General features: G+C 42.4%; 1 protein-coding gene across 3 annotated transcripts in view; it reads left to right on the top strand.

Annotated features, from left to right (window-relative positions):
- The window catches only part of PRIMA1 (proline rich membrane anchor 1), a 50836-nt gene that overhangs the window by 21344 nt on the left and 12803 nt on the right, over positions 1-16689 (top strand). For all 3 annotated transcript variants that reach the window (XM_066188713.1, XM_066188715.1, XM_066188716.1), the window contains exon 3: positions 7558-7687. In XM_066188713.1, coding sequence (XP_066044810.1) covers positions 7558-7687 — 130 coding nt within the window. The remainder of the gene's footprint in view (positions 1-7557; positions 7688-16689) is intronic.

Here is a 16689-nt window from a genome sequence, read left to right as displayed (position 1 = left end):
CAGTGTAAGAGCTGCGGGGGAGGGAATTTCTCCAGCATCATTCCCACACATGTTTTTATTATAGCAGAAGTTCCTGCTGCGTAGTGATCGCAGTATCCCCCTCAGAAGTGTAGTAGGAACATATGCACGGAGCAGCTGCATGATATAAACTTGTCTGCAACAAAGTGCGATAAACAGAAGTATCATCTGCTACAGGAAGAGCTGATTTCTACCAGTGTTATTTAACCTAGCTACTCCAGGGAGGCCATAAATCAGGACAGGCTTTGTGCCGAGCACACCGCTATTGCCTAGTTGTTTAGCCAAGTGGCTCATGGCACTCTGGAAATGGTCCTAAGCTTACAGGCAACAGGAGGGGCAGAAATCTGTAAGGGAGTCAAAAAAAAAAAAAAAACCAAACCAAAAAACACCGCACGAGGAAACCTGACAGGGCTAGACAAGCCACTTCTCCACCAATCCGGAAAATGCCAATCCCTCCTTCAGCAAGCCTGCCTGTCCCTGATCACCAGCCCGAGGGTTGCCTTCTGCAGGCAGCTGTGGCTGCCGCACGAAGACGAGCTCAGAGTTCCCTCTGGCCAAGCACAGCCCCAGGGCCTGTGTATTGGGGCACTGCGAGGATGCAGGTCATGTCTGCACCAAGGTCAGCCATTTCCTGGTCAGCTTCCTCTCCCCCATCCTCCCAGGAAATTTTCCACTTAAATCCAAGAGTGTAGAAGGGAACACATACTTTGCCTGTTCTCAAAATGCCTTTTAGAATAACAGCTGAAGATCTATATTTATATCAAGTCTAGCAGCACCACAAACCCCACTAGCAGGCTCTTGTAAAGGATTTGTTTTTCCCATGCTGGCTGCCTCTGACTGTGAGCAGCCCTGGGTACACACGGCACGTTCCTACCACGTGCGTTATCCAAACACATCTGTAGCAATCCCTACGTGATGAAACACAGCAAACAGAGGGGATGCTTCAGCTGACACTGACTCACAGATCTCTCCCCATGGCCCTGGGTTAGGTAACCAGTCTTGTTCCCAGAGAGCCCACAGCCTCCAGGGCTCTGGAGACTGAGATCCTGACCTTCAGCTACATTTCTCTGCTGAGCATCATCATCCAGATGCTGGGACAAGGTCCTCAGATGGCAGCAGTCTCACAGCTGGGTGGACTTCGGCTAGATTACATCACTTGGAGCCCCTGGACCTTTTTTATTAGCTGCCTAAGGCTTCATCCTATCATACAATGAAATTAATCAGCATTAAATTAATCAGCACTCACTTTAGGGTGAATCTACACTGCTGGGGGGAGTGAAGGGCCTTATGCAAAAGTAGACAAGAGGCCTCAGGCTCAGGACTGAAATCAGTTTTCTCAAAAAAGAAGGGCATATGGTGGAGGCCCTCCTTGTTCCTCATGCTTTACACAGCACAATGCCTAGAGTAAATGTCTGAGCCTTGGTGTTTGTGTAACTTCTTCTCCAGGGTTTTTCCTCACAGAACCCAAATTATTTCATATTAATCAGGGGATTCATTGAACTCCTGTATTCCACAGGAGCTTGGATGAGATACCTTGATGTGAAGAGACTCAAACTGTAACACATTCAAAATCCTTCTCGACATTTAATGGGGAGTTCGGATTGGACACTGGAGTGTCCTGGGAGGTTTTTTCATATACCTTGACATTTGAAATCACATTTAAACTTCTCCATGTTTTCTGGGCTTGTCCCTGCATCCCAGTGTGATAATGGCTGCAAGAACTAGTGTCTTCTCTGTCTTGCAAATGGAGATGTCAACATAAAACTTACATAGATATCAAAATAATAAATAAGAGTGAAGATGAGACTAGGACCCAAACCCTGTTTTAGCCAGTCAATTAACAGGTCTCTAGAATATGTGACATACATAGAGATTGTTGAAAACACACTGCCTGCATCTTCAGTTCCTTTTAATTTCCAACCAAGACTGATAAAGCACTTGAGGCCCTTGGAATATGAGGCTGCCTTCAAAATAAAATCCTATCCTGCTTCCTAGCATGCTAATTAAAAGTGCATGGCTGATTCAGGCAGCCCTACAATAGCAAGAGAAATGCTGCAGGCATAAAGATGGCAGGGTTTAGCCTGTTGTGAGTATACAATATTAAAAACAGGCAAATGTCTCATAAGGATGATTACGACAGCACTCTTGACCTTTCCGCAAGAACAGGAATAAAAGCAAAAGAAAAACAATAATCAGTTTTGATTTATCTTGAAAGTGTTCCTTTTTTAGGCATAAAGCTGCTGCTGCAGAGAGGTGATGGGGGTCACTGTCACCTTTCCATATCCCATCAGTAGACACTCAGCAGCTGCTTGGTTCTCAGTCTGTAAGGGAACTGACAGACCTCCACTGGAGACAGCTCCCCTGGGATTACATGTGGGAGCACAGGTCACTGCCTCCCTTTATTTTCCGGCCCAGCCGTTTGTTTGGTTTTGTTTTGTTCTGGGTTGTTTTGCTTTGTTTTGCTTTATCCTGTTTTGTTTTTCCTCTGCTTCGCAGGGCTGGCTGCTGTGGGATCAGCAGTGGGAAGGGGTGCCCTGGTGCAGGCTCCCTGCCTCAGCATCACTGCCGAGAGCTGCTCGGGGGCACGGGCCCAGCAGGGCCCCCTCAGAGAGCACTCTCTGTCTCCTGACAGACTTGGTTGTGTTACTTGTTAATGTCCCAGCATTCCCATGCAAAGAGCAATTAGCCCAAAACCCGTATGGTAATGGAAAGTAGTAACACTAATCAAAATAAATGATGGGAGCACTAGATTTTGAAATTGCGAGCTTTATAAACTACAGCCATGACCACTAAAGATAACCTGATGCTGTATCCAAGGATTCCAAGTCCTGTTTCTAGATTCTGTCTCAGGCAGTATATGTATAGCTTTTACAACACACACAAAGCTACTCAATGCTTAACCCAGAAGATTAAAACGGCTTCATCACAGTTTTTTGTTGGAAGGTCAGAGCAATTTTGTGAATGACCCACTGAGATTTGATATAAAAAAATCAGAGAACTTCATGGGAATTTTATGGAAACATTCTTTCCAGTGATAGACCCTCTATTTTTGTGCCTAGACATTGAGGGAAACCCTCAATAGCTGAGCTAATGTTTTCTGGTATGCACATTTCTGACTAGAGCCAGCTGTGTACAGATACCTTCTAACTTTAGAGTCGGAGCTGTGTCTTTATGCTGATCCTTCAAAACAAACTTAGTCAAAAAAAGCAGGTGTAAGATTTTGTGATGCTGAACAGTTTGATCTGAGAGCACTTTTTTGTTAATTTGTTTTGAATAAGTTGGATCCATCTTCCCACTGCAGACCTGAAATGGGTTTATTTGCTCATTGTATTTATTTAGGCCTGGTGCCCTTGGGAATAGGAGAAAGTGATGGCCCTCTAAAAGTAAACCTAACCAACATTTGTACTTCATAAATTTTAAGGCCAGGAGATAAAAGGCATTGTACTCATGTGGACTTTCCAGAGCCAGAATGTTTTCTTTACTTATTCCATTCTTATTCTGAGTCCAATCTCTTTAGCTGAATTCAGACCTCTTAAAGTAAAAATAAAAAGTCTACCTTAAACTAAGTTTTTGTTTAAATACTCAACCAGAAATGATACACTATGGTAAAGACCAATTATCCTTAATGATTATAATTACCCTATTTCTAATCTAAATATGTTTGTCTCCATTTGTAGTTGAGTACATTCCTGAGTTGTTTGCAAACTGTCACAGTATTCATCACTGTATTTTGGGGGGGAAGAGAAAGGTCACTCTTAACAACCACGTTCTTCCAGCAGTGACTTTCTGGCTATAGTTAGATTCTGAGATATACTGGTTCTCTGGCTTTTAACTCAACTTATGTGTGCCACACTTACTCTGTGTGTAGCTTTATCGTTTCATAACCTCAACATCACATGGAATTAAGTTGGATGTCATATCACTGCATAAAGTTATCACACTAGCAGTAGCACATCTATATATCAACTAGTAATCTCCTGAGAAAGTATCTAGTTTGACAAGATGTCTTCCTAAATCTATGCTGTTTACCATCAATTATTTATTTTAATATTTTATTAATTGAATGAGATCTTTATTTTTGCAGAATTTCTGTCAGGGTGTCAGGCTGTGATTACTTAGATCAACCTGCTTATCTTCTTTAAAATGTCATCACTTTCCTACCACTTTCCACTCAGCAGTGTGTTCAATGTGCATAACGACACTTCAAGGTTTAGCCGAAATAGCAAATTTTCCTTGAGTTGTTTTGTACTGTGAAAATAATTTCTCCATTCAGCTGATTTTGAGAGCAGTGAAGAACAGCCAGGAATGAGTCAAACCAAGAAGCAATCATGCTCTGAGCAGCCGAAGCTGCTCACATGAGACAATGATGGGTGCTGAGGGAGCACCCTCTGTGGCCAGGCTGGCCAGCCCTCAGCTCTCAGTACCCCAGTGGGGGTGACAAAGGGACTTCAGGCGCCCAGGGGTATCCTCCACTCCCCACATACACCTCTGCGAGGGACAGCAAAATGTGGCTTTTTGTTTCTTTACTCAAAGGAAAGGGCACAATTTGGTTCTGAATTATACAGCTTTTGGGGTTTTATAATGTTTTTGAAAGAGGTGGTACAAACAAGGCAACCAGGAGAATTGCTTTCCTGCACTTCATCAAAGGTGAAGACGAAGAAACAAATGGACACTGACATTGTTATAGGTAGTGTGGGACATCTTCTGCTCAGTATGTTTTGTCATGATTTCAGGATCTCCTTAGAGGAGCATTTGGGACCCACGTCTTTGCTCTTTCAGGGCATGCCTGTGAAATGCACTGCTAGTCTATGCAAAGGGGAACAGCTGCCAGAGGATGCTGCAGGTGCCCTCACCTGGGGTAATTTCTCATCACTGAGAGCTCATTGACACCTGGGGGCTCAGCCCTTCTCAGGTGCAACCCCAGGTGTGGGTGATAAGCTGGGATCTAGGAGTCAAGCCTGGGATGGAGAGCCTGCCCAGCCCCAGGGTACTCCAGGAAAAGCTGTGAGTCCCAGCCCAAGGGAACTGGGACATCAACAGCTCCCCAGCATCAGGAGCTCAGGGTGGGACTCACTAGGAGCTGCCTCTCTGAAGATTTGGTTCCTCCTGGACATCTTGCTGGCTCTGAGAGGGTTCTTCCCTCTCAGCTGACATTTCTAGCTGCACACAGAGGAGTCACCCATGCAGGGCAGTCTCAGCCTTCCCATCATCAAAAGGGGATTAAATGCAGTTCTCCTCTTCCTCAGAGGATGATTGTGAGGAGAAATGCATTAAGGACATAGAAATGCCAGGGTATGAGGGCTATGTGAACACATCCTGAGAAAGGCAGAAAAGCACATGTAACTAGGAGCTTATTAAAAAAGGAGTGGACATTTCAAAGGAAAACAAGATTAGCACTGCATTAGTAAGGAGTAGAAATAGAAAATAATTTTTAAATCTGTATGAAACCATGAGCTACTTAGAAACAGGCTTTGGTAGCTTCCAGCATGATTTCCTGTGCTTCTTTTTGAGTGCCCAGTCTGGACCAGTGGGGAAAGGAACTGAGCCAGGTGGATTAGGAGTCACTTTGACATTAGCAAGTCTTATTTTCCTGTCATTAATGACTGCATCTAGGAGTAACTTTTACTATCCAATCCCAGATATATCTGTTTATTCTCCATGTAAAATTACTGTGATAAACCATCAAGGAGTGCATGGTGTACAGACATGTGACATGCCTGGCTTTGTCTCTTCCATTTGTCAGTCCCATTTATCATGCTGAGGAGCAGCCCAGTCTCACCACTCTTTTGCTCTATGACTGATTTGGTTGATCCTGCCTTTGAAGAACAACGGCTAGAGAAGGATAGCCCCACTTCTCCCATCTTCTGTGATCTCATCAAATTTTATACAGGGCACCTGCTGATGGATGTTTTTCCTTTTACTTCACTCCTCCCTTTTGTGTTTTTCAGGACAGCACCAGGAGGGTAGAGTTGACCTTGACACTGCCTGCTCCTTCATGCAAACATTTTGACATCTCTGAAAAGCATTCTGTTCTGGAATCTTACAACCCTGAAAGCTTTCAGAGAATATTAAAATTACTAGCTTTATCAAAACACAATATAGTTCCATCACCCACTGAAAACAGACTTCTGAAACTGACATAGTAATAAAGTACAAATTCAGTTGCTGGGGCAGTCTAGGGGTAAATATAGTCAAAGAAGAAGCTGGGAACCACTAGTTGTCAAGCTGTTGGGTTTATTATTCTAATTGCATCTTATAGTTTTTTACCTAGTCTTTTCCTGAGGTGCTGCTGCAGATTCCTTGGGGTGAATGTTGCCAACTGTGCTGTACATGTTGCAATTGGGAAAAAGAAATTTTCTCAGTAATTGTGTAATTCATTATTTAATCTACTGAGTGTTAATCTAAGGGTATGTGCATGTCTTTTCCTAATCAAACACAGGAGACGGAGGAGATGTCAGATCACAGTAAATGACATATTTTAACTTGTGCAGCTATTTGTGATGTGTATAACTCGACATTCAGAATATCAAATTAAACAATGAGACTCATAAAAGAGCCTTTTGCCATATTTCATTCTCTCACCTACTTAGCTGAGAACGTAGATATAGGCAGTCCCATCAACTGATTCATTATTAAATGTCACTTCAGGTGACCAAAATCCTCATGGAATTTATGTGGCTGCACAGGCTGTGTTAAGGCTCTCCCTTCCCTCTGCAATAAACTGGTACTGCCCATGGCATTGCCTGTAACACACCATCCTTCAGGAAATGTGTCCCTTCAAAGCATGGGAAAAGGATCATAGGCCTGAAGGAAAATATTTTAACTAAATGTCACCAGATAGAAAATATTTCTTGTTTTGAGTGGTACTTAAATAGACAATTCTATCCCTAAATGTAATAAGAAAAATGTAATACTAATAGCTTATATTTCCACAAGTTAACATTTCTTAATATTAACATATCTTGGCTTAGAATTCAAAGGTAGTGTAATGGAAAATAAGCTTGTCAACTGTAATACTCTGAAAGCAATTAGTATATGTAATAGAACTGATATTCTTTTAAACAAATCCCCCTTCCTCACTCCAAGGTTACAGTAATATTAGCTACAATACAGATTGGTAGGCACTGCTTCTGCTCCCAACAAACCTCCCCTAACGGGGTTTGAAAACGTGCTCTTATCAGCATAATATCCCTCTCTAAAATTAAATCTGATGCAGCTGGAGATGGCGAATGCAGAGGAAGAAGATGTTTCCCACGGGTAGCAGAGCTGAGCCTTTCTCCTTCGTGCTGAGTACCAGCTTGTATATAACACTAGCACAGAGAACTCGGTCATCTGGGGACTGTGACAAGAAATACTCAGTACCAATAAGAGAAATTGATTGCTTGGGGAAAAGAAAGAAATGGGTCCTAAATGTGAAATAACATCTTTGCATGTATCTGTGATCCTGGTGTAGTGCTGCTGTGTGAGGGACTAAAGCATATCTGATAATACCCTGTTGATTTGCAAGAATTAATGTGTTTTTCCACTCTCTTTTTACAGCTCCCAAGTCTACCTTTTGTCCCACTGAAGAGACCTGGTGGCCAGGCCTGGTTATTATCATTGCAGTATGCTGCGCCACACTAGTGTTCCTCTTTGTAGTTGTCATCATTTGCTACAAAGCCATAAAAAGGTAAGAGACTCCAGATGCTTTTACTGTGCATGGGGCAATGCAGCCCCACAGAGGCTGACCCAAGACTTGTCTCGTGACATCTTGTTTAGTTTAAAGGCCTCCAAAAGGCAAAATGCATCCTGTAGCCAATGTGTATTTTCATTGGGAAGTCACTTTGTGTACTGTATCCTACATGTGTAAAGGGTGTAGTTCAATGCAGTCATGGGCATAAGGAAGAGCAAAACTAGAAACAGTATAGAGCTACATTGTTCAGATTAATAAGAGCTTGCCCAAAGTCAAATTGCTGCAGGTTGCTGGTGAATGTGGAGAGCTTTGGCTTGGCCAAGTATAGAGGTAGGAAACACTGTACTACTTGTATTTGAACACTACTTCTGGTAATGTTCAAAACTTCCATGTGGGATGTCAGATTCTTGGACCAGGTCCATTACTAATTTTAGTCTTTCCAGTTAATGCAAAATCTTATAATTCAAAGTCTACTTGGAGTAATATGTATAGCTTTTCATTTGAAGACTATACTTCTAATTCATTCTTGCTTCAAAATTATAACCTACAGATGAAATTCAAAACCTTTTTCTCTTTTAATGTAAAAGCTTCTGTGAAGCCTATGTACAACAGTGTGTAGAAGCTATTTCAGCTCAGTGTCTTTGCAATAACTGCACTTGCCTAGGCCTTGAGTAGTTAAGAAGTACTGACTTCAGTTACACAGAAAAATATGAGTGAAAAAATTTTTTTCACTTAAATAGAATTTCATATTTCTGGTGGAAAGGGTCAAAACTTTAACATTTCCATGTTAAGGTTCCAAATGTAAGTCCAAAGGGTTGATTTAGAAGAGAAAGTAATCTGTAGGAATTGTAGGCCAGATGGATGAAGGTCCATTTTTCCTCTATTGTTTTTAGTATGGCTCTGAAAAGACCCCACAACTGAGTGTTTGTGGTGTCAGTGTTTTATACTGTGAGGGTCTTGGCTGGGAGCTATTAGTATATCCAGGTGATGCAGCCTGCGAGTGCAGGATTCCCATCCACAGCTCTCATGAGACACTGCCGTGGCATCTGAATCTCAGCTTGGATTAAACTACAGTTTTTTTCAGTTTCATGATAGTGATAGTAGAACTTTCAACTTCTGAGTGATAGTATTTTGGAGTGAGGGAAAAAGGAAAATAAATTAAAATACTCTTCATGAAAATTTTTATGTGCATGCAACATTTTTGCAAGATTTTTGTTGAGCCTCAGTGGAGATATCACAATGGTGGAGCATTGGACATGTTTTGTGGTTGTTGAAAAATTTATGCAGGATTTGAAAGAGCAACAAAAAAGGAGAATTCCAGCAAGAAGAGGAAGTCTCTATTTTAGTTCTTATTAAATTTACATAAGTATTTTTGCTATTCTAGTTTAGCTAAAAGGAACGTTTATTATTTTGGAGGAGCTGGAAAGCTTTCACTCTAGCAACTACACTTTGAAAAATTATCTTCCGAGGACTGAGACTGGCATCGAGTTGAATTGGTAGCATGGTGCAAAGTCTCACACTTGTGGTTGCTGATCTACCATTGCTGCTCATTTGTGTTTGTCTGCCCACTGCCAAATTGTGAATGATTTGTGTCAAGGCTGCAAAATATTTGTATGAGAGCAGTAACTCCCCAGGGCAATTTGTGCCTCGCAAGGAATTGCTTTTCAAATCTGCTGTGATGTTGGTAGATGGGAGAAATAGGTGGGAGGAACAGAAATTAAATTTAAAGAAACAAATTTAGAGCTGCCTTGCAAAGGTTTGGGGAATTCACATACAGTCTCATGCTTCGTTTCAACGCAAAATAATACTGATGCTTACTGAAGACACCCATTATTTGTCAACAGCATGAATATTAACCTACAAGTCAGCTGCTTGAACAGGCATTAGGCTCAGAGAAGAGTGAAAATTCCTCTTAGATCTTCTTATTTTTTGACATTCACACTGCTGACAAATGCTAAGCTGAAAACTGCTCAGATGTGGAATGGACAGCTAGGAAAGAAAATCGTCTTAATTATAATTTTACAGGGTAACTAGAGCATTTCTTTTCATCAATGAGTCCTTCCTAAAACAGTTCTGCTAAAAGCATGCCCTGAAGGGCCTGGCAGCATTCCCCAGTAGTTCAGGTTTCTTGATCCACTGTAAAAGATATCTATCAATAAATGCTGGGAAATAGGATCAGACGCTTCACAAGAAAAGCATCTCTGGCTTCAACACAGTTTTATCACATATTGTTGAGCTGAATTGGCTTTAGCTACTGTGAGAAATCCTTCACTCTGTTTTTTGCCGGAAGGTAGAAGTGACTAGAGAAAGAGTAAGGGGATTAATCTGGGTGATGAAGCCAAGATTTTCTTCAGTGTGTTCCCAGCTTTGGACTCCATAACCACGATCTGGCTGTCCTTTCTCATACCCTCATCCCACCAGCTTTCCTCTGCACTCCTCCTCCTGGGCCCTCTTTCCTGCACATCTCCTGGAACTGGGACATCTCTCACTGCAGCGCCTCTGACAAATCTGCCTCCTACCTCCACTGAAGAGGTGCTAAGGAGTGAAGTAACAGCAGTCATATGGTTGTAGGGTGTAACAAGGGTTAAATGATTTAGTAGGAAAGTGCAGGCAGGGATTTATTTGGATTGAGTCTGGATCTGTTGTATTAATCACTCACTTTCATAAGAATCAAATTTGGAGGAAAAAGAAAAAGAAAAATCCTATTGTGCTTAAGTTGAAATCTCATTTACTGGTTTCAAAGGGTCAGATCCAGTCAAACTCTCTTATATCTGCTTTTCTGTAGCAGGAAGAGAGGTAGTGACCTCGAGGTATCATGACTCAACTGTGTTTTTATTCAATCTATATATAAACTGTGTCTTCTGGGGTAGTTTGTTTTCCCTCGTAAAGCTAAAAAGCTTCAGTGTATCACCAATTTTAGGTACTAAGGCAAAGGAGATTTGTAATGAAATACAACCTAGTGGATTGGTGCTTCTTTGTATATAATAACGACCAGAACAAAGCAGGTATGCTTCTGCCTCTATCCCTGCACCTGCCCTGGAAATACTCAGGTTCTTCCAATATGAAATGGTCATAAGATATGCTGAAATCCATTCCAGTGAATGAATTTGACCTCTCTGGTCCCTGAGGGAATTTTCACCAAGTTGCATCCATCAACTTTAACACACAGATGGGTTGAACTTTTGGGAAGATATATATGGAGTGATACTTCAGAGGTGCTTCAAGCAACTTCTAAATTTCCTCTGTGCATTGCTGGTGACTGCAGAATTGGACACTACGTGACTGGCACACCAGGTACAGATGTGTACCTGCGGCATAGATCAAGCACCAGAGGAGACCACTTGTGATATTATGTTGCGCTGCAGCATGGTTGCTTGATGAAAGCACCCTCAGTTTGGCAGTGGAGAAATAGCTATTTTCTACAGTCTTGGTGTTAGAGGGGTATTTACACTTCTTTTTTTTTTAATGTAGATTTTAAGAATCTTTTCCATAGCACATCAGAAAAAAATTAGGGATAGTCAGTTAGCACCCTCTGTGACATTTGTAGATTGCTGGGACAGGCTTAATCACTGGCTGGGGCTCAGCTTCAGTGTAAGCAGTGGGACTTTTCCATACATTTCATGGATAAAAAAAAGTGATCTCATAACCAGTGATTTCTGTAACACATGAGCAGATGAATAACTGCTTCAAAACCTAGAATACTTCCAAGTAATTCTCCACCATGTCTTTGTCGGTAAAAACCTGCCATTCTCACCCTTTCCCCAAAAGACTGTAATCAAGAAGTAAAAGCAGGAAGTATAAAGACAATTCTTAAACTAACACAGAGTGGAGAAAACTGGATCATGACAGTATTATGTGATTTTTGGGTTTGGGCAAGTGCACTGTGAATGCCAGCAGCTCTAACAAACCTTCATCTAATGTAAATCAATGCAGATTCAAAAACAATCAGTGGAATTCAATTAATTTTAATCAGCTCTTGAGGTGACTGTCTCTTAAGCTTTTTTTAACATCTCCAAGTACCTGAATAATAGTAAGACACTAAGAATAGAGGGAAGTGGGAAGTAAACACAGTAAAGAGGATTAATGAGAGTTGTTTGGTAAACAAGCAACTGAGATGGGGGAGAATGGGACATGCAGTGTAATCCTATTTCTGCATCTCACTGGTGTGTCCGTGTCTGTGAGGGGAGTAAGATATTTACATAAAAGGGAAAAATAAATCCCTGGCTCCCTGTATAAAATTAAGATAGCAGAGCCATCTGTCAAACCTTGAAGGCGAAAGCAAAGCTGAGCATCCTGGTCTTTAATGGCAAGTGATGCGCCAGCTATTCAACCTGGCAGGGAGTGTTTCAGATGGTTTTCAGACATGTGAAAAATACGTGCTCAGTATCTCTGGAACATCCCTTCAATCTGAGATGGCCCAGGAGCAATTCACTGTGCCTAATGATGTGGCTCCTTGATTCTGCTGGATTTCAGGTAGCATGGATCCATCTGTTCTCAGATGTACCACAGGGTTTGCTGCCAAAGAGTCCTCCTGCTAAATCAGCAGGGAAAGTGGGCTGATGATAGCCCAGTTTTACATGATACACCTTTTATTCACTGTTCTAACTTTGTGAAGCCACTGTCTTATATGTGTCTCATAGCCTGAGAGAAAGGTAACATAAATGCCTACATAGGCACTTCCTTAAATAGGTGCTGAGTTCACCTTCAAATAATAATTAAATGGAAAAAATATTGTACTGAAATAAAATGACAGGTCATATTTAAACTGTCATATAATTTGTTGCTCAGGTATTTTTAGGGTGCTTAGTATTCGTGTATGATTTATGGCCCCTGTATACTGCAAAATCTAGTTTCAGAAGCAGAAGCAAGTTCTGAAATTTGGCTTTGTTTAACAAGATACTTGCAAGGGGAAGACACAGAGACTTTTTTAAGGAGGCCAAGAACTGGCAGTGGGGGCTGTGGTGAGGGTATCCCATGGTGCAGGGATTTATGTCCCACTGAAAAGGCCATAGCCCTGCACTTTTTCCCCAGCCAATTTTGTACCACTCACTCCCCCGAAGAGCAAGAACTGTGTAGTCCTCCACAGGGTCACCTCCTGTGAGCCACTGAGGCTAAGCATGATCTAGTCTGAAATCAGTATTAATTGCAACAAAACAGTGCTGTTTAGCCTGAGCAGAGAAGGCAGAATTCTAAATGTACTTCATTGCTTTGAAGAGCAATTCACAGCATGACTGATGACAGACAGGTCAAGGTGAATTGAAATTGTTAATCTCTCCTATTCTCCCTGACACGTAAGAGGAATTTTTACTGGAATGGTGCCTTAATTCCTAGCAGGTGAAGGGAAAGACAGTAATTACTCACAAGAAAGAGTGAGATAGATAGTGGAAAAGATAGGTTTAGAAGTATTGTTTGAGTGGGAGACACTCAAAGGGAAGAAGGTCTGTTGGGGCAGACTTCTGTGCCTTTGATGCAATTCATTAATGTGAGACCAGTTCAGCTCTGAAAAAGGGATCAGTTCCTAAGAAGTGCCATTCAAAAGGGAATAGTCTTCACAGAAAAACCCTGGGAATGTTACTGAGGGCAGCTGAGAAAAAGGCAGACTTTAATATTTGGGGAAAGTAAGGAAAAGATCTTTGCATTGTGGCCTGATTCCACTGTCTGAATGTTGATGTTACCAACAACAGGATTAGTATCTACCACTGAACACCACTGTCCAGGTCTTCTGTCACCTCTAACCAAAGCCCAACATCCCCATGTGTTGCTTACCCTCTATGCCTAATCATCTTCCAGTGGTGAATGGACTCCCATCCTTGGAATGAGGCTGCAGATGATCTGCTAAAGACAATTTAAATACTCTGAGCAATCAATCTTTCTGCAGGAGGTCCCATTTTTTAATCATCAAGAAATAAGTTTGTAGAATCACAGGATGACTGAGGTTGGCAGGGACAGCTTGAAAACATCTAATCCAAACTTCTGCCCTAACAGAGTCAGCTAGAGCAGCTTGCTTTGTCTGTGTCCTGCTGGGTTTTGAGTATCTCCATGGACAGAGAGTTTTTGTTGGTTTTCTTGTGTTCTTTCAAATGTATCACTATTTACTAATCTAAATGTAGCCCTGCCTGATGAAAGCTGAGTGCTAATACAAGGAAAATCAGTTGTTCTACCAAACAGTATTAAAGTCTGGATGTTGGTTGTGCAACAATTTCAAGGGTAGTGTTTATGAGACAAGCTGTTGAAGAGCTTTACAGCTTTACCCAAGCCCAGTGGAGATGGCGGAGCTCTGCTGTATTTATTCTGCTGATTCAGTGGTATCAGTGGGGATTTTGGACAGGGGACTAGTAGTGTGTGCTGCCCGATGTTTGTTGCTTGCATCAAGATGAAGAAGGGTTGGTGTAATTTTTTAAGTAGAATAGCAAAAGTATTGCAACTACTTGTCAGGCTCTTTTGACAGTTCAAGGGCTGATGAGTGAAGTGGACAAAATAGCCTTTTACTCGGAGAGATGGCTCAGCCAAGCCTCATGGGCACTGCTGTGCAGAACAGTTCGTTTTGCTGTTGTCTGTGCAGAATGTGTTGGTCAGAAAAGCAGAAGGCTCTGTCTGTCTCCGGTGCTGTCAGTCTAAGATTTTTATAAATACTACATGGTTTTTGTAACTATTGTAGGGCAGGATTTCTCTGTCTCTTCTAAGTTATGCAAACTCATTCCACTAGGGAGAAAGTTTGTGGTGATAAATGGATAAAATGCCCCACTGTTTCTCACAGCCAGGAACACTGAAAGCCTCCAAGAGGCTTTAGTCTTTAGCATAAAACAAGTGGTTCAGTTGTTTCACAGAATACTCTCTTATGGATCATTTTGCACTTGCTCACTCCTAATCTGTGATATATTGACAGAGGTGTCAACAGAAATCTGTAGAGAATTATGCTCTGTCCTGCGACAAATTAATTTTTCAGTGTGACCAGAAACAAACTTGCCATTTTTTATGTTTTCTACAGCAGATGAGGGTGCCACAGTGAATGGGCAGAAGTCTACCATACAGCCAAGTATTGTTGAGAGTTACTGCCTCAGTGCAACTCTGATAGCCATGGGTGGATTTTACACACTTGTGACAGAATATTATGCTCATGCTGGTCTAATTATATTGGTTGCAGCATTCCTAATTTATCCCAACACAAATAGAAGACACAAGTTAATACTAGAGCTTTGAAACATATAGGAGACGTTCCAGGTCCACCATGATGTTTTTATTACATTTTTTCCTAAAGACAAAGAAATAAAATTTTCTTAGGTATTCATTTAATTTTTTAGCCAGTCATACTTTTTGCAAGCTGATGTGAGGGTGCTTGTGGCTGACCCTGCAGGTGAAAAGCCACAGCTGTGGCTGAGGCATACCCAGTGCAGTGTGCAGAGACATTTGAAAAAACTTTCTGTCTTGATTATCTGGAGTATCTGAGTTTAGGACTGAGCTTAGGACCTGCAAGAACCCAGCAACAGCAGCCTGAAGTCCCTGGGTCAATATTTTTGTGACTCAGAGAAAATTGTACCTATGGTAGTAGGGTGGGGGTGTTGATCCATACTCCAGCTCCTTATCACCCAGAATTTCCCTCTGCACCAAAAGAATCCCATGGAAACCTCCATGGTGGCCTTATTGCCCCCCTTTGCTTTCCAAAAGGATTTGCAGTGCATTTTGAGTAAAAGAAATAAAGCCTGATTTTTCCACTGGCTGAACAACTGCAGCTCCTGGCGAGTTGAGCTAGTTTTGAGGGTCCCAGCTGAAGGGAGATCACATCTCACACCCCCTCACCTTTTTCTGCTGTTTGCTGCCTACAGCTACATTTTCCAGAGGGAAAAGGGGCAGACAGGGTCCCCCTCTGCATATCTGTGACACTCATGTGGTGCACATCAATCACAGCCAAACCTGAGCCCCTTGGACCTGTGCTGCCACTGCTTGAGGGGCTGCACGGTCTGATTTCCGCTACCTCTGTCCTTTCTTGCCTGCAGCTCCTGTACTTACTGCTCAGTATTTATCGTGCTGCAGGGTTGCTAAGCAGCACACAGCTCCCTGCTCAGAGAGCCTTGCCAAGAAGGCAAGACACACAGTAGGTCAGGGTGGGCAGAGCTGGGGATGGGAGAAGATGGTGTCTGCTGGGGTGGTCCCTCTCCATGACACCCTTGCCTCCCTCTCACTCCAGAATCCCCCCCATCAGCAGGCACATGGGTACCTGGTGTGGTGGGCTGGAGAAGGATGCTACTGGTTTGTCCATCTTGGAGAGCTGTTGGCTAATTACCTATGTCAGAGTGTTCATGGGGATGTCATAACATCTATTGCCCAAGCTAATGCCAGGAGATGGAGTGAAGCACTAACAGAGGGTAATGATGTGTGTAGCAGGTGTACATAAAGAGTCTGGTCCCAGCTCTGTGTGAGGTAGGAGGGGAAAGATAGGGTCGTTCCTCATACCAGCCTTTGAAAGAGGCCATGAAAAGAGGACCCACATGGAGAAATTTTGCTGCCTTTGATGTCTGCTTTTTGAGGCAGTGCCATGAAACCTTATGCAAAATGTTAATACACCCAAGCAAGCTGGAACTGTCGTTTCTTCCCTTCACTGACTCTGAGCCCTGAGAAGCCAGTGTGGAGATTGGCTAAACTCAAATTCTTCCTCAGAAATTGTCCCCAGTTACAATTGTCTAAAGCTGCACAAAACCAAATCTTTGCATAGACATCAAGGTGAGCAGGACTTGCTAGTTTCTCTGCCTCTTCATGGACTTGCCCCGTTGCACACCTGGAGCATGGGAGGGCTGGGACTATCCTGTACAGTCCATGGACATTGTGTTTGCATTTATCCTGCAAAGAGCAGGGTCTGGCTGTGCAGAGTCTTCATTGTGAGTGGAGAAAGCCAGAAGCAGCTGCATGAAAATCAGTGGTCTCAGTCTGGCTGAAGGCAGAGACAGATTGCCTCTAATGCAAAGTGATCTAGATAGCTGCAAAGGTCAGTTAATTTTACAAGT

This window comes from Chamaea fasciata, unplaced genomic scaffold (genome assembly GCF_029207755.1).
Source record: "Chamaea fasciata isolate MVZ Bird 193981 ecotype frontalis unplaced genomic scaffold, bChaFas1.0.hap1 SCAF_7, whole genome shotgun sequence".
In the NCBI taxonomy this organism is placed as follows: domain Eukaryota; kingdom Metazoa; phylum Chordata; class Aves; order Passeriformes; family Sylviidae; genus Chamaea; species Chamaea fasciata.
This window is presented reverse-complemented; position numbering and strand designations above follow the sequence as displayed.